The following is a 27724-nucleotide window of genomic DNA, read 5'->3' as shown; positions in this document are numbered from 1 at the left end:
TATAAGTGAGTGGGTGCTGTAGCCAATGAAAAGCTACTCAAACGTGCAACAAGTTAGAGATTAAATTAGCGAATGGACAAGGGAAGTTTATGGCAACCCCTACCAAACAAAGAAGAAACCAAATAGTCTGGAATTGAAGGGGTATATTAGAAAGGTCTCTATGTCAATTCCAAGCGATATTTTTAAAGAGCGATATGAATGAGTTAAGAGGAAGTATGAAAGTCAGTCGACTGACAAAATCATGCCAGGAGAGACATAAGTGTGTGAGTGTTATAGCCAATGAAGAGAACTGTAAATAAAGAATTTTTCTGTCTGATTATATTTCTACTTTCGCCTTTATTTTTGTACCAAAGATTATTTCTCAGTTCATTATTTTTGTTCTTCCTTCTGTTTCTGTATATTAATTGTTAAATATATTGGATTTTCTGCTCAAACGTGCAACAATATGTATATATATTTTTTTATATGTGTATGTATATTAAGAATTTTGGCACAATAAGAAATAGAATCACAGTTGAAATCATTGTACATCATAAGAGTCATAGATCATTAATACTTTTTTTTTTTTTTTTTCTCTCTATATCTGCAAGTTTGTCTTCGCGTGAAAGACGTATTAGATGCATAATGCAAGTACATTTAACTATGCTCTTTTCTCGATTGTTACGTTATATCACGAAAAAAGTCTAAACTAGTCAAGTGTTCATGATTTTTAAAACAACAATATGAACATTCAAAAATCACTGTGTCTAATTCCGACCACTGTGAACATAGTACTTTTTTTCCTCTGTAAAGTTTTAGATTAGGCTCAGCTCGTTGGTTCATTATGTCAAAAAGAATATTGAATCTATTCAATTTTTTCAGGGCCGTATAAGTCTGAATCACAGTAGTAAAAAAAATAAGCATCTGTTTTAATTTTAGACATTTGTGGTCCATTGTTCCGTTGTATCCCTTTTCTACATTAGATCTTTAGAAATTCTTTAAAATATGTAAATTTTCTTACTATTATTAAAGGTGCACTGGTTTCTAAGATTTATCTAATAGTGCCATAATCAAGTGAGAAACTACGCGCATCGTTTTTAAGCAATTTATCAGCATTGTACTTTTATCATTTTGATAAAAATTTTGTGAAATATACCAATACACTTTCATTTTGTTGTTTTTAGAAATTATTGAAACAATATAAATATGTAATAAATGAAATGGTAGAATGAGCAAATTTGAATAATTTGGAACTGCTTTAGAGATCAATTTTAGCTTTTATAAGAAATAATTGTATGCTCTCTCGTATACAGGGTGTTTGGCTACCCCTAGAAAACAATTTTAATAGAAGATTCTAGAGGCCAAAATAAAACGAAAATCAAGAATACATTACATTTTCGGTAAAGAATTTTTTTCTTGAAAATGCGTAGGATTTCGAAGGTATGTATATTCACCAAAAATGTTTGTAATTGACCCCCGCAACTATAAATAATTTTTTTAAAACGATTTGAAACATTTCGATTTTGTCGAAAAATTTCAGCATCTACTCGAATTTTTTTCTCGAAAGTGGATAGGAATTCGAGCGTATGTCAATTGACCAAAAATGATTATAATTGACCCCCCTAGCTAAAAATAATTTTTTTAGAATGATTTGAAATTTTTTAAAAACTTGTTAACGAAGCCTCGATCAACAAATTGATATTCTTGATTTTTGTCTTGTTTTGGCCTCTAGAATCTCGCATTAAAATTTTTCCCAGGGGTGGCTGAACACCCTGCATGTGTATATTAGAATTACAAATAAAATTGATTATTTAACAATTTAAAATGGTGAATATGGTATTTCAGAAAACTGTTATTCTTCACTAAAATAATAAGCAATAAACAAACATTTGTGCCCAATACAATAATGTTATAGAAAAATTTCATCCTTGAGCAGTTTTAATTTTCAAATGAACATTAAAGAATGTTATTTTCACGTTCTAAAATTGAACGAAACGATCGTTTGAATCCGTATAAAAAGTATTTTTAACAAAGTGTTTGTACACGCGTCATTTCTAATTTGAGATTCATGAAATGAGCTCTTTTGATTTTCATTCAACTCATTATCTTCCAGTTTGGCAAAACTTCAGCAATTAAGGTGGAAAAATAAGTTGTTACATTGTACACCACAGTTTCACCGGCGGCTAAAATTGCGCCAAACGAACCGTATGTACCATAATCTATAATACTGTGATTACATGCTGATAAAACTGCAAGGTCTTTGCCAGGACCTTTAGCATTTACATCGGACACAAATTTGATTCTATATCGTTTACTATGCAAATTATACTTGCACCAAGCTATATTATCGCTAGTCACTATAAATACTACATTATTATACTTGCCAACAAAGTAATCCATTGCCGCAAAATAGTAGCTGACAGGAGCAGGTCTGATTTTCAATTTCTGCCACAAATAGTCTACATAGTCTGTTCTTCGTACATGAATGCTTACAAACGTTGGTTCAGGTAAGTTAAATTCTTCCGCTACCTCTTTTAATACCCTTTCTGCATAAGTTCTTAAATTTGGCTTAAATGTAAATTCTCTTCGTATATCGTCCAACCACATCAGGATGAAAGACCAGTAAGCCGCGTGTCTATCAATAAAAATATTTAATGATTATAATAACTAGCATCGTAGATAATAGAGAGTTACTTACCTCGGTATGATGATGTTCTGTTCTGTACTGTTCCATTGTCCAGGAGAATTAACAACTTGACTAATATTTAAATTGCATCGTCCGATGTAACTAAGCGGCGGAATACTAAGATTTTCAAAGTATTCCTCGAGGGTTTTTAGTATGCAACGCGGCATGAATGGTTCTAACCCGGTCATTCTAGCAGTAGCCCATACCGAAACATATTCCCAAATTTGATTTCCTAGTCTACCACCTTGGGCCGCCGAAACTATTCCATATTTAGGACAAGGATTTCTCCACTCCGGCGGTATTCTGATATTCTTTAAGGTGGTACGACAAAGCGCCTGCTCGTACGTTGAGATCTTTATGTGACGAGCTGGTGGGTTGGATGTGTACATGGGAAACAGGAAGACATGGATGCCAAAGACCACTATCAGAGCGAGAACTATTGCGCTTGCAAGTACATGCTGCTGAGCGTGACTCATTATCCTTATTTGCTCCTGTATGGCGTTGTCACTACGTACAGACCAATTCTTTTTCTATCTTCTGCACTATTGTTCTTTGCTTATTATTTTCTACTCTTCAACTTCCACTAGTCCAACATTTTGTATCTACAGGTGTGCCATGTCCTTTGCTTTCCGACGTACATCTTTATAACGATAATATCATTTATATTGAAAAGTACATGTTTCGTAACTATAGACAATAGTAAGATTAAAGGATATGTAACTAATAAAGTTTATAGAAAACGATTGGAAAAATATCGATCGAAAATTTGTATGCATTTTATATTATAATTTAAAAATATTCCAAATTCTCTTACATTTTTTATATAAAATGTCAAAGATTTTCAGTCTACTAGGGAGACAATTAATACTACTATTAAGTAGTACATGCCTATTTTAGACAGACAGCGAAAAAGGACATGCCCTACCGAATAGTTGTTTTAAAGCTACTAATTCAGCAAGGTTTTATTATACAAAGCACAATATATGTAAATTAAAATTGCATTTGTTTAGTTTGAATCTAATAAAATTATATTACACGTTGCACAGGAAATTATGTTACAAAATGGTTAACAGGTGGTGAGCTTCAGGTGTTACATGAACTTTGATATATATACAAGAGTATTATTTACTATCTGTATAACTACAAATACCACTGTAAAAATGTACAAAACGCTAAATGGTAAAGTGAAAATTAATACTTCTAATTACTTACATTTAAATGTCAAAAGAAAATCGTTAAGAGCATAATTATTAAGAGAATCATTTTCGAGCTGTTTCGTGAGATCAATAGAGATCAAATTACGCCCGACACTCGAGCCCAGTTTCTTTTAACTATAAACGATAATTTAACACTCACCCGTTCCTACAAAATATTCGCATTGCATTCGAAGAGCGCTACTAGCCGCGAGACTCGCGTCGATCTGCCCGTTGTTTCCGTCACTCATGTTTTCCCGGTGAAATCGATGCGTGCCTCGTGCATTGACGCTTGTTGCGTATCCACGGGATGCTTCGTGTACCTCGACCGATGTTTTTTCCCCCGGTACGAACAATCACGGAATATCATTTATTTTTCGTATCGCGACGTTTTTCTAAAAATGATTTCGAAAACCGTTTAGCCAGGCAGCCGAATAGCTAACAACGCTTCGTTCCGGTCGAACTTCCATCCTTGGAACGGGAGATGTTGGCCCGACGGATGACGTCATGAGAAACCGTCACCCCTGGTTAGTATGATATATAGAGTAATTTCAGTTGGCGCCGGTCGGACTAGGTCGACGGATAATGCAGAATAGTACTGTAACATCCATTTATTGCGAAGACGTTTCTGCTTAACGGGTGCAACGGGTATAGATTACACTTCTATCACAGACGAGGTATAGAGTAGACATTACATAGAATGTTGTTCTTTGTCACACGGACGATGGCGAGGCTCGCGAGACCCTTTACCATGCCGTATCACTTTCCATGTTATCAGTTCATACTGGAATTCGAATTTAGCACTTGTAGTATTCGGAATTAAGACTTAGCTATCCTATACCTCGTCTGTGACAATACTGTAGAATGTTTTCGGTATTACCAGACGCCAGACCGGTGCCCAGATGAAACTGCTCCATCACTTACGCACACTAATCTCTAAACATGCGTACGTGAGCCCCACTATTTCGAGAAGGAAGGCGAATATGAGCTTTTCCTTCTCGTTCTCGAAACAGCTGAAATCCGACTTCGTCTGTGATTTCATCAAGTTCTATTCACTGTATTAGTTACACTTTATTTACGTTATATTACTATTTCATTGAATACACGAGTACCCTTCAATTAAATCTTAACGATAATAATTATTCATTGAATAAGGTTACGCTAATATGGAACGTGAATGCTTTTATTTTGTTACATGAAACAGTATCTATTGTTACAGTGAACATTGTAACTTTCAGTGATTGTAGTTAGCACCCTTACATGCCCATTCGCCGTCGAATTGCACCTTCTTCGTTCTACTTTTTTCCTAATATATATTATTTAATATTATTTAAAGTAACTACGGTTTTACTGAAAATAGTTACCTCGAACTTGCGCATCATTGCTCGTTGAAATTGATTAAATTTGCGTCTAATTTTTTCTAAGGACTCCTTCTCAACTGGCTCTAACAACATTTGCATCGACTTATCGTTGTACAGCGGTAAAAATTCTAGCGTTACGCAGTACTCGTGGAAGCCGGATTTCAATTTTGACCGCATCTCAAGCTGATCCTTCAATAAATTGCTAATTTCGTTTTGCGTCTGTGTAAGTTCTTTGTTCGAGTTCATTAGGACTTTCTCCTGGCATGCTATATCACGGCCAATGATTTGTTCGACTTCCGGAACATCGCTTCCTACACTGTCGCCATTTTCCATGGCCAATCGAAGCTGTTGTTGTCTGACAAGTTTATCGCGTACGTTCTCCAAATTTCTCTTCGCCTGAAGTATAAATTACAAACGTTAGTCCCCTACATATGATTTTCCGGAAACTTTTAAATGACTGTGCATCACTTGGAAGTAATTATCGATCATGCACGCAAATTTCTGGCGAACAATAACGAGAGACTTTCCACTTTTATCCAATTTCTCCTTGATTCTACTGTAGTTTTTGTTTTCCTTTAGGAAACGCTCGAAGAATTGTCGAACCTTTAATAGAGGGAAATCAATAACAAAGAAAGTTCATCTAATACACTAGAGACGAAGATCCAAACCATTGAGATATTCTGGCTATCAATTTTCAAGATTTGCTCGGATACTACTGGATATTTTTGGTTCTTTGATGCTTCTTCTTCTTCTTCCACCCCTTCGTTTTCTTCTTCTTTTATATATGGTCCAAAAGTCATTCCTACTGCTGTTTAATATTCCAAATTATTTTACAAATATTTCTATAACGCGCAATATCAACCCACCGATTTTCTTTAGATTTCCAACTTTCTCTCTGTCTATTTCGTTAGAAATTTGTTTAATCTCGAGCACGGGCTCTAACGAACTTCTAGTTCTCTTCCGGCTATGGTACTGACCGTTGGTGGATAATACGGATTCCTATAAAAATTTTGTACAATTTTACTTTAAAAGAACTAATCGATCGATCGAGATATTCGCAATGAGTACTGCCCAAGTGCAAGTACCTTCGATTTTGTCGACAAACCGGCTTGCGCCATATTTTTCGCGACATTTTCGTAGGTTTCCCGCAACTTCTCAACTTCAAGCTCTTTGGCGCTTAACCTAATGTATCCACTCGTCAGAACATCGGCCTTTAAATTATATTATACGTAACAAGAATAATGGAACCTGTTATATAAATCCTTGATACTCTTCAGCAGCACCGTGGCTTGAGACACACTGAACAGCGTAAAATCAGAGATCGTCCCATTAAGAAAATTCACAATGCTTCGATTGATCTGTTCCATTCGCGACTTAGAAATATTCATCGAGGCCTCCTGGCGTAGGAACAGATCATTTATCATCAGTTCCTTCTTCAAAGAGTCGACCTCATCCTGAAGTATCCGTTCTATATGATCCGGTCTATATTTAACGTCTTCCTTGATCTTAACTGGCTTTAACCCCACAATGCTTGAAGTGAACCGTAATGTCGACAGTGTGATGTTGAGATCCTCCTTCGTGATTCGAACGTGGGATACGAAACTATCGATAGATTTAACTACTTACCTATTGTAAACACAAGTTACACGTACAAGTAGTCTACAGTTCACGAATACAGTAGTACCTCGAAAGTTGCTCGTGGTTCGAGAGCAACTTAACAAATTGTTGGATATAGCAAACACAGTAACTGTGCATTACTGTATTCCCAAGATTTGAAATGACGTGAACGAGCACTCGAAGTACTACTGTTTTTCTTCCAATTACCGAATCACGGATGAAACTGAAAAGGCATTTCCCAAGATCTTCAATAAATTACTGGAAGGCATTGCGCCGTAAGAAATTGGCCTCGTTCCCCCGAGGTACGAGAAAAATTGTTCCAGCTGGCTTTTCATTAAATTTGCAGTGCCAATATCCGACGCCACCTTCCAACATTTACTTCGTCCCAGTGACTCTATACCAGCCATCTCAACGATGTGAATCTAGGACCATTTTGTAAAAGCTTATCGTTGACTAGGAAAGCAAGATGCGAATTTCGATACAAGATTACTTTGGCTGTCGTTACGATGCCCCACGATGTAATTAGACTAATGTTGGTCGCGTGAACAGTGATCACAGCGGTAGCCAAATGCGAGGTTAAATACGTCGATCCTTTCACGACCGATCTTCTGACCTCTCCTTCGAAAATCTTCCTCAAAGCTTCTTCCTCGGTATTCACGCTGACCATCAAGATATCCTACAATGACTGTGAATTAGATTTTGTCCAGTCATTCTTGTTGCCATCGCGTAAACCTTAAACGGGTCCCGGTCGTTTATCCAGATCTTGTTCTCAGTTTCAGAAAGCAGATCTCTTGCTTCCTTTCCACGCAGCTCGACGAAGCTCAGTCGATACTCTATTTTGCTGACACTCATTCTGCTTGACTTTTCTGCGAATAAGTCGGTGAAAAGCCGCGCAACCAGTCCTCTGTGCTACAAAGAAAGAAGTAATTGTTGAGTTTACGATATCAGGTAAAAGAAAATACTAAAAAGTCGCGATAGATTCAACGGAATCGTACTTCCCAATCGTTTCGGAGACCGCTGATCGTGAAGCTCTTCCCAGAGCCAGTTTGTCCATGGCCGATCAAAACGCAACTCACGCCGTCTAAAACTCTTAAATTGTGTCTACTTATCATCCTGATATTAGTTTACAATATGGAGGCTCAGGGAAACCTTAAACGATAGACCTGCATTTACTTTGATACCAGGTCTTCGGTCGAAACGCGGTACACCTCTTCCTGCGAGGAATCCAAGAAAATTCCATCTGTTTGGAAGCCCCAGTAAGACGGTTGTCTCGATACAGCGATTCTGTTCGGTTGAATCTCTTGCAAACATCGTATGTAGATTATCTGGATGGAACACATTCAAGGTGGAAGGATGATGCTTCTCCAAATGTCGTAAGACTTCAATTACCTTGTGTTCCGCGTCGATGTTCATGTACGATGGGCAAAATCTCTCGAGCGGGAGAATTCTAACAAAAATCTTGACGTTTTTCTCGCAGTCCTTAGCGTCATTGTAATTAGTCATTGCGCGAAGAAAGAAGCGGTTCAACGTAACTTATTCTTCCCGCAAACCGTGTTAGTTAAATTTCTTCGTTCAAGGTGTGCGATGTTACGAGTTATCAGGAGTTGTGTGGACGTTCATTTCTTTGGGTAAGTTTCTGTTTTTTTTGCTTTGTGCGCCATTTTCGCGGAGCTTGTTGACATAGCCACGGCGGAGAGAAGGTAACTGCAAATCTACACTTACGGACACTTTCAGGTTTAACGTAATTTCAGCCTTACTCGGAACAATTATGAAGGCAGTAAATAATACAGAATTTTGTATAATATACAGAATTATATTGAAAATACAAAAAACCTGCGTGGCTAATTTCTACTTACATCGAATACGCACTATTTCATAATATACAGCATTTTACACTGAATACACGGTACAAGTATACATGTATATTTAGTATTTGTGAAAAACCGCGACGAACCTTAGAAAACCGTCGAAGTACTGCGCTCGCTATCGAGTCTTATTTGGTCATAGTTTAATAAAAAAAAACCGCACTTTGTGCTATTGAAAGAAACGATTTCTAATTCCATACAACCGTCAACTCTATAACGTATAAAATTCACAATTAAGTTTTGTGGAAAATGGAATTAAATTGACTCGAATCGATCGATACGATTACAAATATGTCGATCGAAGTAAATATTTGTATTCGAACCAGGTCAGTCCGGCATTTAATTCACAATTAAATTAAAATTAAATTAAAATCAGTAACTAAATACATAAATTCATCATTTTTATACCTTCTTGACCGTCGTAAACTTTATAAACCCAGAAACACGAATACGGAACAAAAGTTATACACATACATCATTCTTGATCAACGCTCGCCTAATCATACTGTATGTTATGAAAAGGATTTCAATTATTACTCCGCCGAAAGAGGAAACCACTAATTGTATCAATCGAATACGACGTTCATCGCGTTTAAACGCGATCGCTTTTTATTCGTGCCAACATTGAACGTTCATTTCAATGCAGCAGAATTTTCACAATTCCTTTCTTACCATTATTCATTTTGTCTCATTATTATGCTACATCCTTTCTCTTTTTTTTTTTCATACATGTTCGAACAATACACATCTGTCCACTCCCAACATAAACATTCTGTATCTTCGCTAAACTCTGTTTTAGCTCCGAGTAACAAGTAATAATTAATTATCGATAAATACTATCCAAGCTATCATCTATGAACTATCGCAGATAGAAACGCATTAGAAACAGTATAAAATTGGATATGTTCTTCTTTCCTCAACAACACTAGTCTATAATAATAAATCATATTATTCTTATTATGTTTTTTTTCATTTTTTTTCATATTTTAGCATTTTCTCCCTAAGCATATAATTGCATACGACTTATAGGATAATAAGGCGTTCAATAAGTACACCGTTAAGTTTTGCGGGCGGGAAAAGGTTAAAACGAATAGTGCTAATATTAAAATCGGAGGTAATCGAAATAATTGTGTTGCGTGTTTCATTTCTTTTTCTTTTTTTTTTTTTAGGCTCGATCGACCCTCTTTGCTCTTCAGTCTTTCTTGTAGCTCAATATGGAACAATCCTCTACTCCATTCTTTTTGCAAATTCAAGCGCAGCAATCCTCACATTCGCGTCCCTGGCTATGTTTTTTCACTCAATGGTCACGCTGGACGTTATCGATCCCCGCCTGGTTAGCCAAACTCTGCGAATGAGAGACGTTTTAAAAATATAAGAACGCGTCTCGTTACGGCTTTTCTATGGAATGATTCGCATCGACGAACGGTACACTTCGTGGGAAAAATATAATGGAGTACTCGAGCCTCGTTAAGGAGATAAGGTAAAGGAAACAATAATACTATTTTATTTAAGACATCATGCTGAACGTAATAACGAACGTATACCCGATGTAATGAAATAATTGAATGTAACTGGGTTGCGCAGATGTTTCTTGGCAGAAAAATTAAGCAAATGTTTCCTTACCCCAAGCCAGCGCCAACCAAGACAGATAGAATGTTTGTAATAAAAAGAGTGTAGAGGACCTCTTTAGAAAACAACCCAATCTTGCCGACTTTCGTGGTACGAATGCTGTATGATTTTTTTTTGTTCATTCCTAGAGGATGCTTGAATTTCCAGTCTCTGAAACGCAAAAACAACGTGGATAAACATAGAGGTCGAGGATTCGAAGAAAAATACGAAAGAAGTTTGTTCTATCATAGAAACGTAAAGTCGCAAGTCTCTTGAATATTTAAAGATCGAATATTTCGCGTACTTTGGCGGCACCTGATCCGGGCGCGAACTCCATTCGTAGATCCAGTCGGTGTTCTTCTCCAATAGATCGGGATCCTGCACAGAACGAAACAAAGATCGTTAAGCAATTTGTCGAAGCACAGAGTTAATAATCCCTGGAAATCCGATTTGAAAGCGTTTAAAGTCGCACCGGGATCTCGTATCATCCGGTGAAACTAAAGATGCACACGATTCTATGTAGCGTCTGCATTGAATTAAAATCACGCCGGTGTCGGTTTACCCGGCCTGTAACGTATAACGCAAAGCTCGTTCGAGTTTTCTGCTATACGGTTTCCACCAACACGGCGAAACGAACGCGTCATTGGAAGCGCGACATAAAGATCGGTTTCCTAACCTCCAATAAAATTTGATAGCCGACTGTAAGTCTACTATGCTTCGTTGCAGACGACGTTAACTTTTTCTTACAAGAAATTATAATTCACGTTCGAATTTGTGACAGACCGATAAAGCAGAGAAACGATCATCCCTTGTCGGTGACTTATCTTATTGAAATAAATCCACAGTTGCGAAATCTCGGCTGTAGGTTTAACCGGAGAGCTGCGCGCATTAACGATGATTCAGAATATTTATTGCACCGAGATAATGGCAACCGTCGAAAAAGTCTGCGGCGAAACGCAAGAAGCGTGTCTTCTCATGCACCTCTTATCTGTGAATGACTTCGAGAGGAGTATGAGAGGCATCCAAAAATAGCTTCTATTGGCGGCCGGCCAATCGCGACGCGAGCGCGATTGTCGTATCGTTAGATACGCCCGTGTACGCCTCGCAATTAAACGAAACGTATACTTGTTTGTAAACAATCCATCCTGTCACCAGAACTCCGACGACCTAAATCCATATTTCGCGCTCGTGTGCTCGTGCCTGGTTATAATATTTCGAACGATAAACTTCTGCACTTTTATTTGATTTTTTAATTATCTTTACTATTTTAGGTTATATTTTTCAGAGCGAAGCGTATAGACAGCGCAAAGTAGTTTTCTTTTCGCATTAAAATCGCAACTTTCTAAACGTTTCAGTTTGTATTTCGAGGCTGTTTCGAACCGACTTATAAAATTTCGATTTCGATGAAATGCGAGGGAATTTTCGTTTACTAGTCCCGGGAACTTCCGTGACACATCGTTCACAGTTCCGTTCGTTGTATCGAGCACTTATCATTATCGGCGATAACGTATGACAATTTATCGACCAAACGCGAAACCTAAATACGACAACTTAGCGAACGAACTACGAATCTTCTTTTGTTTGAACATATTGCCCGTAGAAATAATTTAATTAGAAGAAATAGCAAACAAAATATACCAGCCAGCGAGAAAGCTAAGTGAGCGAAATGAAAATGGTAAAATAAACGTTTCTTTAATTCATTAACGCGAGATAGAATTTTTCAAGAAATTTCTATTTCAAACATTGCATTTGCGATAATAAAATGTACAGTAATTTACTGCTATCAATTGTTTACAGATCGAAAGACGAAGCACGTTAAGGAAGAAGAACTTTATTTAACAACGAAAAAAACTCGTAAATTACGACGGAAATGGAGTGTCTTGAAACGTAGAGGAATGAAAAAACAAAGCTTGTAATTGAACAACGACTCGTTTACCAACACCAGCGAGCCCATCATGTGCCACCTGTGACGCATATTGCACTTAACGTGACCTCTAGAAAACTGATAGCCAGTCTCTTTTTAAACAACGCCATCGAAACCTGTCGTCGTCGATAACCGCTCGACTCCGTTATAAATATCCATTGCAACTTCATTGTTCGCGCCATTCGTCACATTTTTCACGCATTCTACGCAAACATTCGCAGGTGCAATTGTAATGCACCCACTCGTACCTGTTATATACGCGAATATTTGCTGGGAGCTTATTACGACACGAAATAACGACCTACCTTATCGACGAAGATTTAATTACGGCGACGTTGTTTGAAAATATAAAATGCAAGCGCTTGATTACGATGTATACGTATTGTACTCCTAAAATAACGATGAAAACAATGTTATCTTCCGTAGGACACACCTAGCGATATCGCCGGCTTGTAAATCACGGTCCAATTTATTATAATTGTCTTGCAAGTTCGTCGAGGCGTGTACCATTTCTCGAAATAGTGTCGACTCCATTCGGACTAATGCGTAATAAAGCTCGACTATAAACTGACACCAATCTCTCAGCTTGGAAGCACGTATAATGGATTTCACACACCAGAGCCACACCGTGTGGCTTTAGACTAATTTATCGAAACTATTATTTAAAAATTGTAATGTTATTTCGAGCGAAGGCAGCAGGAAGAACTTGGGAAGATCGTGTCGTTTCTAAATCGGTTTTATCGGTTCCCCGACCCGTTGGTAGACTAATTTATGGAACCTCTTTCCCGTTACAATTTAGATCTGGAAGCCACGCATCCAGCGGCGTTAAAAAAAGAATCCAGCGTACATCGTAAACCTGGCCTAACTTGGCGAACTATCACGATACCCAGATCGAACTCACGACAGACTCGTAAATCGAAAAGGGGATAAACGTATCATAACAGAGAGATTATGGTTGAGGCTATACCTCTGTGCAACAGCTAAAATGCAACGTTCTTAAGCAAACGAGCACCAAGGACTCGAGCTATGGCGTTGCGACTAATGAGAAATTACCTGAGAAGGACTTGCGTCGATCGAGTCACCGTATTGGAAGACCATCATGGAGTCAATTAAGACAAATACCAATAATTGGAAAGCAATAGTTTTTACAAGGCTCTACTAGGTCGTGGAAGAGTTACGATTAGTACAAGGACGACGTGGCAGAAATTTTGCTTGTTTATTTGCATTTAAGAATTTACTATCGTTCCACGCGTGTCACTGTTCTCTTTGGTATTCAGGCCGCGAAGACGAAGCGTCGGACAAATACCTTTCCGAGCATCGTACGAAGAACACTATGTCTGCACCGTGGAAAAGGACCTTAACACTTACGATTTCGTTCGAGGAGTTCTCAAGTTGTTGGGCGTCTCTAGACGCGGTTAGTATTACATAATTCATTCAGCGATGATAGAGTCTAGATACCCCGATGTACAAATTATCCTCTAGAAAAGAGGTAGCACAAGCTTGCACAATGTACTTACTCCGCATTACTGCGACCATGATTATAAATTTATCACGACATTAAGAATTAATAATCGTGAGCTATGGACGTAGATATTAATTAGTCATACGCAGTATCTAAACTAACGTTTCCTTTGTTCTGATCGAAATCTATGTTACAGGATACGCTATGCTTATTCTGGAGAACAATTAGCTCTTTCGTTTATCATCGATGCTCGAAGAAAGAAATCGATATCGAGATAAAATCGAAAGAAACCGGGTCACGCATGTGTTGCACTAGGTAAACGACCTCTGGGATCCGACGAATTCGTTCGATATTGCGCATGGTGTGATCTCGTGTCTGGTTTCGGATTGGTCGATCACTGCTGCGACGCGGTTAAAAAGGCAGAATCCCTCCCTGTTGCTCTTTCTTTGCCGGTAATCGTTTCGGATTTTTTTTTTTTTTTATTCGGAATCTCCCACTACTCGCCCGCGAGCGTAATAACCGGAGAATTACATCTACCGGCGGGCACGCTGCGGGCTCGTTCAATGGAGAACCCTTAGCAACCGCATTTCGCCACGTACCACTATGGAGGCAGCTCGAAAGGCTCATCGACGAACCCCGTTTCCCGAATGTTATTCGGTTATTTAAACCAGGAGTTACTGGGTTGTTTAAAATACTTGTTTCAAAGGGTAAATTCAAGTTAACCGGTCGTATATCCCGAGCAAACTAAATGGAAACCAGATGGGATTACGTTCAGGGAGCAAGACAAATGTGAAAGGACGTCCGAAACAAGCTCTTGGTACGGTTATTTTTACCACGGAATGCCGTAAACTTGCCGCTCCATAGGATAACATTTAGAGAAGAAAATAAAGAAAATGTTTAGCGTACGAAATTAAATGTAACGATATCGCAGCTTCGACGCACGTCCAAACAAGAAAACAGAGATTGTACAGCCTCGTATCGAGGTTTTTTTTTTGCATTCGTGAGAAACGCACGCACGATTGTGAGAGAAGCCAAGTTTGGATTGTATGGAAGTGGAACGTGTTGCTCTCACAATGTCGTTCGCGAAAGAGAAATTTCTATCGCGCGGTTTGTTTCTCGCGAGACGGAAACGTAGACGTGGAAACGTCCTGCGAGGAAACCCGTTAGCGAATAAACGCAGGTAGAAAATGTTACTGTTATTTCTCCGACTCCTTAAACTTTGTATGCATTACGGAAGAGCGTGAGAAATGGGAGAAAGAGAGATACAGTGGCAAGAATGTATCAATGGCGGCCTGAAAGATAAGGATTGTAACAACCTGAGAGCGAGAAATTGTAGAAAAATCTGTGCTGAAGGAATTAGAGAAGAAATGGGGCAAAGATTGCCTTGGTCTTAACACTTTACCGACCGGTAGCGGTTGATTAATCGGCTATCGGTCGGTAAGCGTTGGCCGGTAAAACAGTCGATTAATAGGCTATCGGTCGGTAAAGTGTTAACGACTAAGGGTTCAAAACTAAATTAAGAGATTAGACTGCGTGAAAGTAGTATCTACCAGGTCTATTATGATAGACTAAATGTATAAAATATAAGTCATGCGCTGTTACTTATAAAAGATTGATCGAAACCGTGGTTTTTTATAAGAGAATGAATGATGAGATCTATCTAAGTAAATAGAGAATAATTGTCGGTAATTCTAGCGTTGAAATAAAATGTATCGAATGCAGCAACGTACGGCTGACGAAGCATGGCCGTGTTTAACGCGTTCCATGGAACAGCAACAGTGCGTTCGCGCGGAATGAGCATAACGGCTAGGTTGACTTAATCCCAACAAGCGTACCGCGGTCGAGTGTATCGAGTGTTTCTCTTCTCCGAGCGTTTCTTGTCGCGATTCGAGCCCGTTTCTCGACCACGCAATGCGCGAACCGCGGCGAAGACCGGTTTTTGCGGCGGAGATGAAGAGCACGAGCGCAGCGAACGCCGATTCGCTCGCTCGCGATCGCGTGATACGTCGTAACGGGGCAACAACACACGCGCAATACCGGAGAACACGAAAGCAGGTGAACGATCTATGGCGTACCCGCATAGGAGTTTCCATCCCGTGACGAAACACGCATTCGATCACTATTGGCCATTAGCCAAAGAATCTACTAGTTTTAAAAAACAACAACGCCTCCAGTGCAAGGAAACTCGAGTTCTCGTACAAGTTAAATTCAACTTTTTAACGTTGCAAAAAGGCCATCTTTATCTTTGGTATTTACCGTGTGTTTCTTAACTTCGCGATCCAACGAGATCCGCAGCTGTTTCTATTTTTAGATGCGTTATTAAATAGCGGCGTCCCCGATAAACGGAGAATGAGGAAAATCGTGTTTAAACGCGGACCGTATATGGTATTTAATTATGCGATAAAATTATTTTCCAATCGATAAATTAGAATTATAAATTATTCACGGAGCCCCAAACGTGTGCTTTGTTTGAAACATGTATTTTTTTTTTAAATGTTTGGCAAGGTTTCGAACAATAGAGAGCGTGTTTGGAGAAGTATACTTTTAACTGCACCCGCTGGTCGCGCGAACTTGGCCATCCTTGGTTAAATAAATACACATATAACGAATATGCGCATCTGATTATCGTCGCACGTATCAGGCCCCGTTTCTGCGTCACAGAATCTTTACAACTGTATAGTAACGTTGGTGTTTCTTGGCAATAGAATATCAAGGTCGTTTGTTCCGCAACGCTCAATAAACGTCGAGACGCTCTGTCCTACGCTGTGCCAATGAAGACCAATTTTTTACCATGTCTGTTGCAAAACTGGTCCGATACGGGACAAACAAATAGCCTTGGATTTCTATTTTTAATACCTTATTTAACTGTTAACCCTGAAATGGCACTCTGGAGTCTCATGGCCCCAGTAAAATTTTTATTTCACGAGGTGCAATTAAATACGATATTAAAATGTTCTTTAATTTTCCCATGGTACTCGAAAGTATATTTCAGTGAATTTTTTGCAGAATTTTATACCTGAAAGAGCCCCAGCGCGACGCGTGGCGCATAGTCCGTGGAAACGGTGTGCCTTTCCAAGGTTTAAGGCTAGTAGAGAGGCTAGTGCACTTTCAAAGACCTCGCCTCCCACAAAGGCGTGTATATACAAAGAAAGGTAGCCCGACATACTCGAAACAACAAAGTTGAGAAACTGACTCATGGAAAATCCTCACGACCGCGCGTTCTTCTTGTCGGCTTATTATCGGTATTACTCATCCTACACCGATACAATTGTCTTTCTTATTGCTATCGTTATCGTCCCTGGTCGACGATAAATCGGACAGTGCGTTCAAACGATAACTGCCGAGGGGATCGCGTGTTCCGCGGCGGAACAAACATATGTAGTTACGTACGTGTCCCGCGGAACGAGAAAATCGCAACGAACCGTGATAAAAAAATTCGTTGTTTTTCCATCCGATAAAGATAATTCTCGCGATGATACCGGAGACACCCCGCAGAAACAAATCGCGAGTAAACAGTGTACACGATACATCGTTATCGTGCTCGATTTGAATAGGTTTATTGATTTCTGTATCTCGGAGGAGCGCAAGTTCAAAAATGTTTTTTTAAAGATAAAGTTAAACATCGTTATTTTTTCTTCTTATAATTGTACTGTTTTTTATATTCCCGTCGAATAAAATGTTGCAAACGAATCACGTTTTATACGTTTTATACGGTTGTACCGAACACACGTGTGTTGTTCCGTAACACGAGCTTAGAAGGGATACACGGCGCGCTCGAGGAGTCAGCGATCTGTAGACCTTGCATAGAAAGTGTGACCGACTCTTTCGTTCGATAAAACCAGTTGTTGCATGCCCCTTTCAAGCACTGCTGAAAGCATGTGCAAACCACGGAAAGAATCCTGATTTTCGAGCTAACGACGATCCTCTGTACCTATGCGTACCATAAGGTTGGAGGAAATGTTGAAAGAGAATCCGTGTGAAACGATACGAAGGGCGTCCTTGCTAATGTGTGTTGGTCAACGATCGATGGTCAACAAGAAGCGACGGTATTCGCGCGAACTTATCGACCACTACTTTCACAATAACAATAGTAGCGTTATTCCGCAGAAATGGGGATATTTAAACATTGTTGACTTTACAGCTCTTTAAGTAAAGAGGAAAAATATGTCTAGAAAATTCTTTTTACGTAAGAAAGCTGTTTAAGGTCACCCGGTCACAATACGGTTTTGACTATTAAAAAAAGAAATATGTATTTGTTGAATAGAGCGTTTGTTCGTGTGTATAGTGGGAGAGGGGCATTGAATCTGTCACGAGGTCACGGCGCATATATGGCGCTAGGCTTCTGATTGGCGGAACGACACTAGAAACACATTTTACCAAATAGGAGTCCCCCAATGTCCATTCCACCGATCGATTTTAAATTATTTTAAATAATATTAATTAAATATAATATAAATATTTTATTTAAAAATAATAATAAATAATAAATTAATATAAATATAATTTAAATAAAATTTATTAATATAAATCTATTATTTATATAAAAATTATTCAATTAATTTTTTATTTTAAACTAAAAACATTTTCCAATACTTTTACTTTGTTACGACTTATTTCAATTTTTAAATGAAAGTGACGGGCAATTTGTACATTAAATTTTTAATTTTCAATAATTTTAATTTAAAATTATTTACTATTAAATCCTTTCAACGCCCTCGAGTGTACACACAATTTTTTATGTATATGCACACCGTTACGATGACACGTTTAGTTTTTCTTTGCAATTGACGAATGGTTTTAGAAATCGATTATGCAAACTGACCTTATTACAGCTGTAATTTATATAGACACCCTTGAGTTCGTCTTCGGTTGAGAGTTCCGTGTTGGGGCTGTTTGGTGGACTCTTCGGGCTGCAATAGAACATGTAAAGAAATTTTATACGATTCCTTAAGGATTCTATTTTATCGAAGAACGAACTCTACAACGCCTTGTCTGTAGTCGTTTGCAAGAATATACGTAATTACGCGATTTTCCGGGTATATCAAATTATCTTTCTCACAGCTTAGTCAGCTGAAATCACACCTCCTACTAGTTTCCGTTTACTATGTTTATCGATGACTTCGTGAATTTCGTTTTTACGCAAACGACTCGGTATCGAATGACCTATCATCGTACGATAGTTTCTTTTTTTAAATACTTTGCACGAGGCGATAAAAATAAGAGAAAACTGTCATCCACCGGATGAGATCATCGACCATCTGCGGCTAAATCGTGAGGCGAAGGTTGCGGGGAACCGAAACGCGCAAGGTGCGCCAGAACAAGGAAATAAACACGAAATACTTGTCGAGAGAGTTCGTTTGCTCCTCTTTTATCATGAAAAATCAATCAGTTTTCGAAGATGCAGCATGGATAATGGTTCGTTATTATCTCGTGACCTCGACGTCTCGTTAAGCTGACTGCGCGCGCAACCTTGGAAAAGCGTTATCGCGAAACGCATTTGAAAAACCCAGGGAAAGAACTGCGCCGTAAATTGCAACGTTTTAGCGTCCCGTCGAATCGAATGTTTTGTTTAGAATGCACGAACGCTATTTCTCGAGAGCAGAGTTTCCACAACTAGGTTTTGGAAGAAGTCATTTGTGAAGGCAGATCGCAGATACGGTGGGTTTTGTTTTGGCTTCTCGTCTTTCTTTTATTCGATGGTCCTTGAAACATGCCGGCACCTACGTGCACAAAGAAGCCCAGAAAAACATTCTTCCCTCGTCTGCTACGAAGAACTCCTCGACATCGTCTGACTCATGCTACTTGTTCCTTTTTTCTCCACTTGGGGACACTATCCTCACTCGTACACGCGAACAGAAACCAAACCATCCCCGGGGTTTAAAACTCACAATTATTATAGTGATTCAAATTTCAATCCTATTTTGAATCATTCGAAAAATTTTAATGGGAGATTCTAGAGGCCAAAATAAGACGAAAATCAAGGATACTAATTTGTTGATTGAGGCTTCGTTAAAAAGATATAGAAACATTTCCGGTCACACGGTATATTTTCGGTAAAGAATTTTTTTCTCGAAAATACGGAGGATTTCGGGGGTGTGTCTATTCACCAAAAATGATTGCAATTGACCCCTGCAACCGAAAATAATTTTTTTAGAATGATTTGAAATTTTTTAATTTACCCGAAAAATTTAGGCACCTGCTCGAATTTTTTTCTCGAAAATGCGAAGGATTTCGGAGGTATGTGTAATGACCAAAAATGATTGTAATCGACGTCTGCAACGGAAGATAATTTTTTTAGAACGATTTGAAAAATTTTTTTTCGCCGAAAAATTTCAGTACCTACCCAAATTTTTTTCTCGAAAATGGGTAAGATTTCGGGGGTATGTCTATTCACCAAAAATGATTGCAATTGACCCCCGCAACCGAAAATAATTTTTCCATGAATGATTTGAAATTTTGTAATTTAATTTTTTAATAACTTTTTAAAGAATCCTCAATCAACAAATTTATATTCTTGATTATCGTCTTTTGACCTCTGGACACCCTGTATATCGGGGCTTTCGTGCCCCAAGCGACGCTGGTGGACAATCAAATATTAATACTTTGCTGAGTCCTCCGGTGGAACCATACATAGTTTTTAAATGACTATGTCGTTGGTTTTCTTTGCATGCACTCTTGCGTGACTCGGTGCATGCCGTTTTCGTTATTTCGTTCCTAAATTTAGGGTTGTCCGCTAACGTCCACGGTCGGACATTTTACTGGAAAATGTCTTTACCTGTCTCTCGGTGTATCCCGGCGGGAAGACTGTGTGGAATCCCTTTGTGCTTCTCTCAGAAGTCGCAAATACTCCTCTCCGCCGCTACCGAACGGTAGTGGCGTTACCCTGTCGGGTACAGGATTCAGTTCCACCCATGACTCTGCAAATATAAATAAAATAAGAACGTTATTCTCAAACAACGTAGATAGAGAAAACTATTAGCCTAGAAAAGTTTTAAATATACAACGACGTCTGATAACACCGAAGACCACGGTAGTATTAATTTTCTATTGCGCGCGAGGACGAGCGTACGCATGCGCGGTAGATAGTTTCGAGCGAGGCGTGAAACGCGTGTCGCGTGTCGAGTGCATTCGTTGCAATGACCCTTTGAACACAGTGACCCAATCGACGTTTCAACACTTCGCTAAATTTGAGAATATACGACTGATTAGAAAAGGAAATATTTATGTCGATGTACGTATTACAGCAACGCGTAGTAGAATCCGGAAGTTCTCGCGCGAAAAATCAACACGCGTGGACGTCTGTGAAGGTTCGCGTTCGCGAAAACGTAAAACGTAAATCGTAAAACACGATCGCGCGAGAGACCATTATCGTGCAATCTTCGACTCGATTATCAGAGAAGTTCATGGACAAGGTCCGTTAGCTCTGACGTAGCAATTATATAGTGTATTGCGTCAGAAAATATCGCGATTATACGATTGACCTGGTAGAGTTCGATACTACGGAGAAATCTATCCTGGTTCGTTGGTGGGAAAACCGCCGTAGGACTTTTAATTAATCATTCGCGAAATCGCCGCGCTGGAAGCGTGGCTCTCGCGAGACGGCCCCCCATTGTTTGCAAATCCGGAATCGGTGCTCTTCCGCGATTAAATATTACACGCGTGAAATCGCCTATTCGATCGCGAAAGAATCGCGGAATATTCTTTGTAAAACGCGAACTATATGTCGATCATCGAACATTTCATTTTAAATTTATAGTGCACCGCGGAAACTACGATTCATAATTTTCTGTTTCGTGATGTTCCGATCGAACGTTACAAATTTATCGAGTTACGAAACTCTTTCGACTCAACGTAACATTATCATTCGTGGTCAAAGAACTTCCAGCTTTCACAGAAGTGAAATCTTACGTTCAATTATTTCACGGAACTATAGATCCAGCACTACGTACGTAATCAACGTAAAAAAGAATGATCCCTATTTGTAAAAACGTATCTTCGATTCGTCACTTTGTTGTTATGTTTGTAACGAAGGTGCGTTAAAGTTCTACACATTGTTGCAGTTTCTTATGCACCAATTAACAACATCGCAAAAACGCCTGCTCTTAGGTAATACTCGCGTCGCAATAGTTGCCGGCGATAGCAAAACACGTCCGCACGTTTATCGGGAGAATTAAATGATTTTTACCGCAAATCGATTTTGCAAAAAACGTGACACAAAGGATTACCTGTCACAGGCCTAATTGTCGGCGTACTCGACGATTTGCAAAGTCGCGACGTACGTGACTGTTGACACATACGTATTTTCTCGTTGCTTCGTATGTACACAGATGTTACGTCATTAAGGACGAATTCTTATACATACACGTGTTAAGGGAATGAATTTTTATCGATTTACGACGACAGAGTTTGTATAGAATTTTCCATCGTGTATGTACATACGTCCACAACGGTAAAAGTATCTTGTTTGTTACGCGCAGATAACGTCTAGAAAAGATTGGCACTGACCATAGCCAACGTTGCTTCGCCTTGAAGTTTGAAAATGAAACGTGCCTTTTTCCACGACTGCCACTCGATAAGACTTGACTACAAAATACGCATTGAATTGGTTATTTTTAGACACGCGTTGAACCTGATCCTATCGCCAACCATCTTCCGGCAAAACCTTAAACTTTAGTGACTATATTCGTTGGTTCACTTTTTCTCAGCGTGGTGTCACAATTTGCCATGCAAATCGTCGCTTATCTCACATTTTTACGAACACAGGAATTAAGCAATTACCGCTGGATGACATAATTTGCTACTTCGTCTTTATTAATGTCGTGTCTGGCGATCGAATCGTGATTAACTGTGACACGCACAGCATGCGTTTAATCGCTAAGGTGATAATGACTTATGGGACGTCGAAATTGTTCTGCGAACTAATAGACGATCGTTTCTCTTTCGCATTTTGTTCTCCAACATCGCAAAATTTTAATTTGTAAGCAAGAATCACGACTAATCGTTTGGCGCAGAATTTGGTGAAATGAAATTGCTTTGTTGAAAGTGAAATGGCGTCGAAAACGAATTCCGAGAACAGCCTCGACCTGAGCAAAATAGTAAACTGTCATTACGTAATTTCCTATGATAACGTTAAGATAAACATGAAAAGGTTGCGTCAACTGGTGATATTGTCGTGTATTATCAGACACCAAATTCGAACAAGACACGCCGATACACGGTTTAAAAAATATGCTAACTGAACTATCAGACAATAAGGTCAGGTTAGTTTTAACCATTCTTTGACAATGATAACCTTTCAAAATTTTCAAGAGAGTTATTCCAACTTAATCGAAATAAAGAAGCACATGTGCTACAAGGTCGCATATCTTAACTTGGCGAATGCACCGCGTACATGTTCGTTATTGTACGAAAACAACAACCTACGCGGCTGACACTCTTTGATATTTACCTGCATAAGACTGTTTGCGTCTTGGGCAAACACGTTTAATTACAACGAATATTGATAGCGTATGCACACCAAACCGTGCAGGAGATGCGTCGTCTTTTAATCGAAAATATCTAGTACAAACTATCTAACTGTGTTTTCAGTAATTCACTTGGAACGCAAACTACGCAAATGTAAAATCACGATCCTTGCCAATTGTCCACTTTTTAGCTGGCAACACTTACTCGTCGCTATAGTTGAAAAGCCGGTTAACAACTGATCCGTGTAAACTTGCAAAATTCTGAAAAATTAACGAACGAAAAAATGTTTGTATATTTAAAGCTTATATCTATTGAACATTTACCATAAGTGTACGAACGACTGTACGCGTTACTTTCGACTTATCAATTATCTGGTTCGAGTAGGTGGTCCTCTAATTACTTTCAGTGGCGTATAATTCTCTGAATCATCATCATGAAACGTTTAAAGCTGCAAGAATGCTTTAATGCGCGCGGCTATGCATACGACCCAAACCGATGAAACTTTTCTGTCGACGCAGCCTCTAGAAAATTTTAATCGTTTCGCATAAACATCTCCCTACGGCTCGGAGGAACAAGATGATGTTTAACGAGGATTAGTAACGAGCTTAGAGCGAGATGAATTCAAACAGTCGGCCCCCATTTCACAATTTAAAAATACACTTTTTCATAACAAATAAATCCTTTTGTTTTCGAAATCAAATGTTTCTTTCATTTGAGAAATCTTCCTAAAAAAGATGCTCGTAATTAATCAACAATTTATTATTACCAAAAGAACAAAGAAATTTTAATCTTGTAAGATTTTACTTGAACTTTACTTGCCTGCGTTAGGTATTTAAATTATAATCCACTTTATCCGTTTTATTCGCATGTTCGATAAGTTTTATAGCAATTGGACCGGACTCCTACTCCTGAATCCCCGTTGCGATTCACAAAGTAAAATTTTTATTCCGTTCCATCGAACGAACGCTAGAACTGAAAAACAAAGAGCGTTCCGTAGCGTCCACACGATGCGTTAAGATTGATTGACAACGTTCTACGCGAAATGCAGCCGATGGAGGGGCTCTGCTCCATTGACGCAGACGAGATGAATGCACGACAAATGACCAGGAAATGTCACGTGCCGCGAAATCACAGCAGGTTAGGTGGCCTTAATAAATTGAATTAGGTTCGCCAACAGGCGTTACGGTTAAAAATAGACTCGAACATTGTCCCCCTTTTCATCAGTCCGCTGTTTCGATCAAACGTCGGGAGGGCGTGTAGGGCGACGATACAATTTCTTAAAGGAAGTTTCTCATTTCGGAAGTTTCTCGTCCCAAAAAAGGAATTTTTTTTCCCCCATCGTACGCAACAACGACCTATCCTGTTCCGTTCATTGTAATCTAAATGTGTACCACGGTTATTTTACCTACAGCTCCAATTACTATTGTAACTCGATTCCCCTCCTCTACAATCTTCTCCTTGCTAACCTTAACTCCTTCAAGCGCGCACCCTATCGCTTTCATCGCTGAGCATTATCAATGACAGGGTATTCCGCCCGTTGATTCTGTTTTCTTTCTGTAGCTCCTGTTTCTGAACTTTATTGTATTTATTTTATTCTTTATTCTATACTTTGTACTACTTTCTTTTACCAATGTTTTCAAGGTTAAGTAAATAACAGCATATAGTTGCACATCGCGTGTCTACTTATGTTTACAATTCACCGTTGAATTTATAACTCCTACAAGTGACCGGAGCTACCTCTTCGTGCGCGTTGTTTTGTTTCCTAACGGTGCAGGTGTAACTTTTAGGTTACATTCGCCGAGCAAAGGGCCGGGAGGACAATATTTATGAGTCAGGTCACGTCCAAACAGGCTACCCCTGCGTCGGGCTAGCATCGAATCAGCTTTCTCGATATAATAGCGTCCATGGGATGACGTCACTATTCGACACTCCTGAGGACGGTCACGTAAGCAATATTACGGCTGCGCAGCAGGCCCGGAAAGAGAACATTCTTCAGGAAACGATAAACTTTTTCTGTATCGAGCGTCCAGGCTAATTCAACTTCTTAAATTAAAATTAAACCGGGTCCGATGTGCTGGGATCTATTAATTCCCAAAAGAATTTTATTTTTCGACAGGAATTTGTTCTTGCATTTATTATCTCGTGCAATTTAGTTGTCCTTGTTGACATTACTTGGTTGTTTTAAACACGTAGCAATACGTTGAAAAAAACATTGTATCGTGATAATAACCCGATAACGTCACGGCGTTGCTTCTCCGATAATAATAAAATTGCGACTTTCCTACGATTTTGTCAAAACAATCACGAAAACAGCGAAACATCGTAAATAAACAACAAACTTGAGAACTAAATTTAACACCGCGGAGATGTCCCTGAACTTGGCAGACTACCACGTTTGTTAAGGCCCGTTTAAGTATAACAATTAAATAAATTCGTAGAGCACTGACCTAATTATCCAACGTGCAATTTAACGTCTATGAAAGTAACCTTTAGAATGTGTTCTCTTCGTTGTAATTTTTACGTTCGATAAATTGTAGAAAATGCTTTGTCTTGTGTACAGTTTTTGCAATGAAATGATAAATATTAACGACATCCGTATAGTAATTTACAGACAATGTTGTTTTATAATACGCGAGTACATAAATGATACGATTACTGGAAACAATCGTTTGTATAATGATATTTATAGACCAAAATGAACCGCAGTGATATGAATATTATCATCGCACGAACGATACCGAGATTTAAATGTCGACTGGATGGATTGAATATCCAGCAATTCGTCCCGCTTAGGTTAAGTTTCACCCATCGAAAAGAACCATAAATAAAAATTAGTTTCCCCTGACGTTCAGTCATTCCCCTTCATGGCAACCGCACTTTAAAGTAAGCACAATCTACCGACCGTCACAAAGCGATTATTTTTTATGGTAGGAAGACTAAAACGAAATGTATCCGTCGAAGGTCAGGCCTAGGCACTGTGTACGTAAATATTTCTTTCCATTCTACGTAAAAGACTGAAACGTGTTGTTTTAATTTGTCCTTTCTGACACGGAACCAACTATTTTTTATTTATAAATTTTATATATAATAGTTTATATATAATATGCAAAAGCCTATAACAAACGTACGAATAATATGTAACTCATTATTAACGTATTTCCGCTAAATTTGTCAAATGTCGGTGGACAGTCAATTTTTATAAAACAATCAACCTGAACAAATGATGACCGACAAAGTTTCAAACGAACGAACTCATCTATTTTAGTATATACAACGCCGATGAGTATTAGGTTAGAAACAAGCAATAATCGCGCCAAAATCTTTGTAATTAAACACGACTAATATTACGGCAACTTTGTACACTTATTAATTCGAGAACAAAACGAATATCATTACGAAATACTTTGAGAGTAGTATGCTTTACAAATGAATACGTCTACGACGCGAAAGGAAGCAAGATCGTGTTTGTTTATGCGTTAGCTACAGTCACGCGAAATGGCCGCGATATTAAACTGACAGCTGCTCGCATCTTTCTATAATACAACGGTCTACTCACCGCCTAGACTCTCATCCGAAGTAAATTTCACGGTGGACGACATCACACTGGCCAAAGGCACTCGCTCCACTATTAACTTAGTACGACACTCTGAAACAGTTAACTAACACTTTTTTTCGTAAACTCCGTTAGTGCAGAGACGATGCACCCGCAACGAATTACCGTGATAAAATGCTTGTTCGGTCGCGCGACCGTGCTTTGTTTTGATGAAACGTCACACACGCACGTCAGCCAATCACATACTACACGCTCGAAGCGTGACGCTTCGGGTTAATATACCGCTCGAGTCAAACGAGGAATAGCCTCGGTAGCCATAATGGTTCTTCCCACTGCACGACTCAACACACATTCTTATGCTTTATTTGCTAGAAAACTGCGAAGGAAATAATCGTGAAATAAATAATAAATTAACATAAAATTTCATATAACAGACCCGTATTAAAATATATCTTAAAATTGTATCGAATTATAAATATCTTGCACTCAGATGTATGTTTTGTTTCAAAAACGATACAGTTTGGGAAAAGTAGATATGTTCGAGATATATTGAAACGAAGAAGTGTTTACTATTTTTTTTATTGTCTTTCATGAATGTCATTTTATCTGTTATTGTTTTTCTACCTATTTTAAATATACGTATGCATATACGCATTACTTATTTCCTCATACATATGAGTGTATGTTCGCATCGTTTTTTTTAACAACATATCTTAACTTCATACTTACTGACGTGTCTCGATGTTCATAGTTTATTTATTATAAAAAAATTTACTGTACAAATCATTGTTGCTGGTAAATTGTATAATCATTTAGACATTTTATAAGAATATTTGCTCTATGCCGTAGTACATCGTGTTGCTTGACATTTTGTTCGCAACGTAATGAAATATACTTGTATTTGAACGTTCATCTATTAATCGTTCGCGTACTCGAAAATTACTTTAAAAATACTTGAAAACACAGAGTTTTACTACTTACTTATTATTTAATAATTGCAATGTTCAGATC

General features: G+C 38.6%; 4 protein-coding genes across 5 annotated transcripts; all 4 read right to left on the bottom strand.

The window, feature by feature from the left end:
* Nucleotides 1-1687: 1687 nt before the first annotated feature.
* On the bottom strand, nt 1688-4960 carry LOC122405371 (galactoside 2-alpha-L-fucosyltransferase Sec1-like). Of its 2 annotated transcripts, XM_043410055.1 has the most exons (4): nt 4739-4960; nt 4022-4456; nt 2678-3305; nt 1688-2614 (listed from the first exon to the last, which is right to left on the bottom strand). In XM_043410055.1, exons 3-4 carry the CDS (start codon nt 3139-3141, stop codon nt 2074-2076), a joined length of 1005 nt encoding a protein of 334 aa, XP_043265990.1. In that variant the 5' UTR covers nt 3142-3305; nt 4022-4456; nt 4739-4960; the 3' UTR covers nt 1688-2073. The 2 variants fall into 2 exon arrangements, with proteins under 2 accessions (XP_043265990.1, XP_043265989.1); XM_043410054.1 differs by having other exon boundaries at nt 4022-4960.
* Nucleotides 4961-5092: 132 nt separating this feature from the next.
* Nucleotides 5093-7724, bottom strand: LOC122405181. The gene is made up of 6 exons (XM_043409720.1): nt 6305-7724; nt 6086-6218; nt 5888-6027; nt 5688-5822; nt 5223-5615; nt 5093-5164 (listed from the first exon to the last, which is right to left on the bottom strand). The coding sequence occupies exons 1-6, from the start codon at nt 6335-6337 to the stop codon at nt 5093-5095; spliced, it is 906 nt and encodes a 301-aa protein (XP_043265655.1). The 5' UTR covers nt 6338-7724.
* LOC122405180 (kinesin-like protein KIF9) lies at nt 6443-8339 on the bottom strand. The gene is made up of 6 exons (XM_043409718.1): nt 8226-8339; nt 8010-8134; nt 7832-7949; nt 7569-7745; nt 7237-7512; nt 6443-6733 (listed from the first exon to the last, which is right to left on the bottom strand). Exons 1-6 carry the CDS (start codon nt 8337-8339, stop codon nt 6443-6445), a joined length of 1101 nt encoding a protein of 366 aa, XP_043265653.1.
* A 1313-nt stretch (nt 8340-9652) lies between these two features.
* LOC122394845 (BCL2/adenovirus E1B 19 kDa protein-interacting protein 3) lies at nt 9653-26968 on the bottom strand. Its single transcript, XM_043391993.1, has 6 exons — nt 26717-26968; nt 20471-20612; nt 18518-18605; nt 10614-10687; nt 10325-10480; nt 9653-10046 (listed from the first exon to the last, which is right to left on the bottom strand). Exons 1-6 carry the CDS (start codon nt 26757-26759, stop codon nt 9995-9997), a joined length of 555 nt encoding a protein of 184 aa, XP_043247928.1. The 5' UTR covers nt 26760-26968; the 3' UTR covers nt 9653-9994.
* Between the last annotated feature and the right edge of the window lie 756 nt (nt 26969-27724).

The sequence above is a fragment of the Colletes gigas genome, unplaced genomic scaffold (genome assembly GCF_013123115.1).
Source record: "Colletes gigas isolate AHSC1104 unplaced genomic scaffold, ASM1312311v1 Colletes_gigas_Sc00004, whole genome shotgun sequence".
Taxonomy (NCBI): domain Eukaryota; kingdom Metazoa; phylum Arthropoda; class Insecta; order Hymenoptera; family Colletidae; genus Colletes; species Colletes gigas.
Note: the sequence above shows the minus strand (reverse complement) of the source record. Positions and strands in the feature narration are given on the sequence as shown.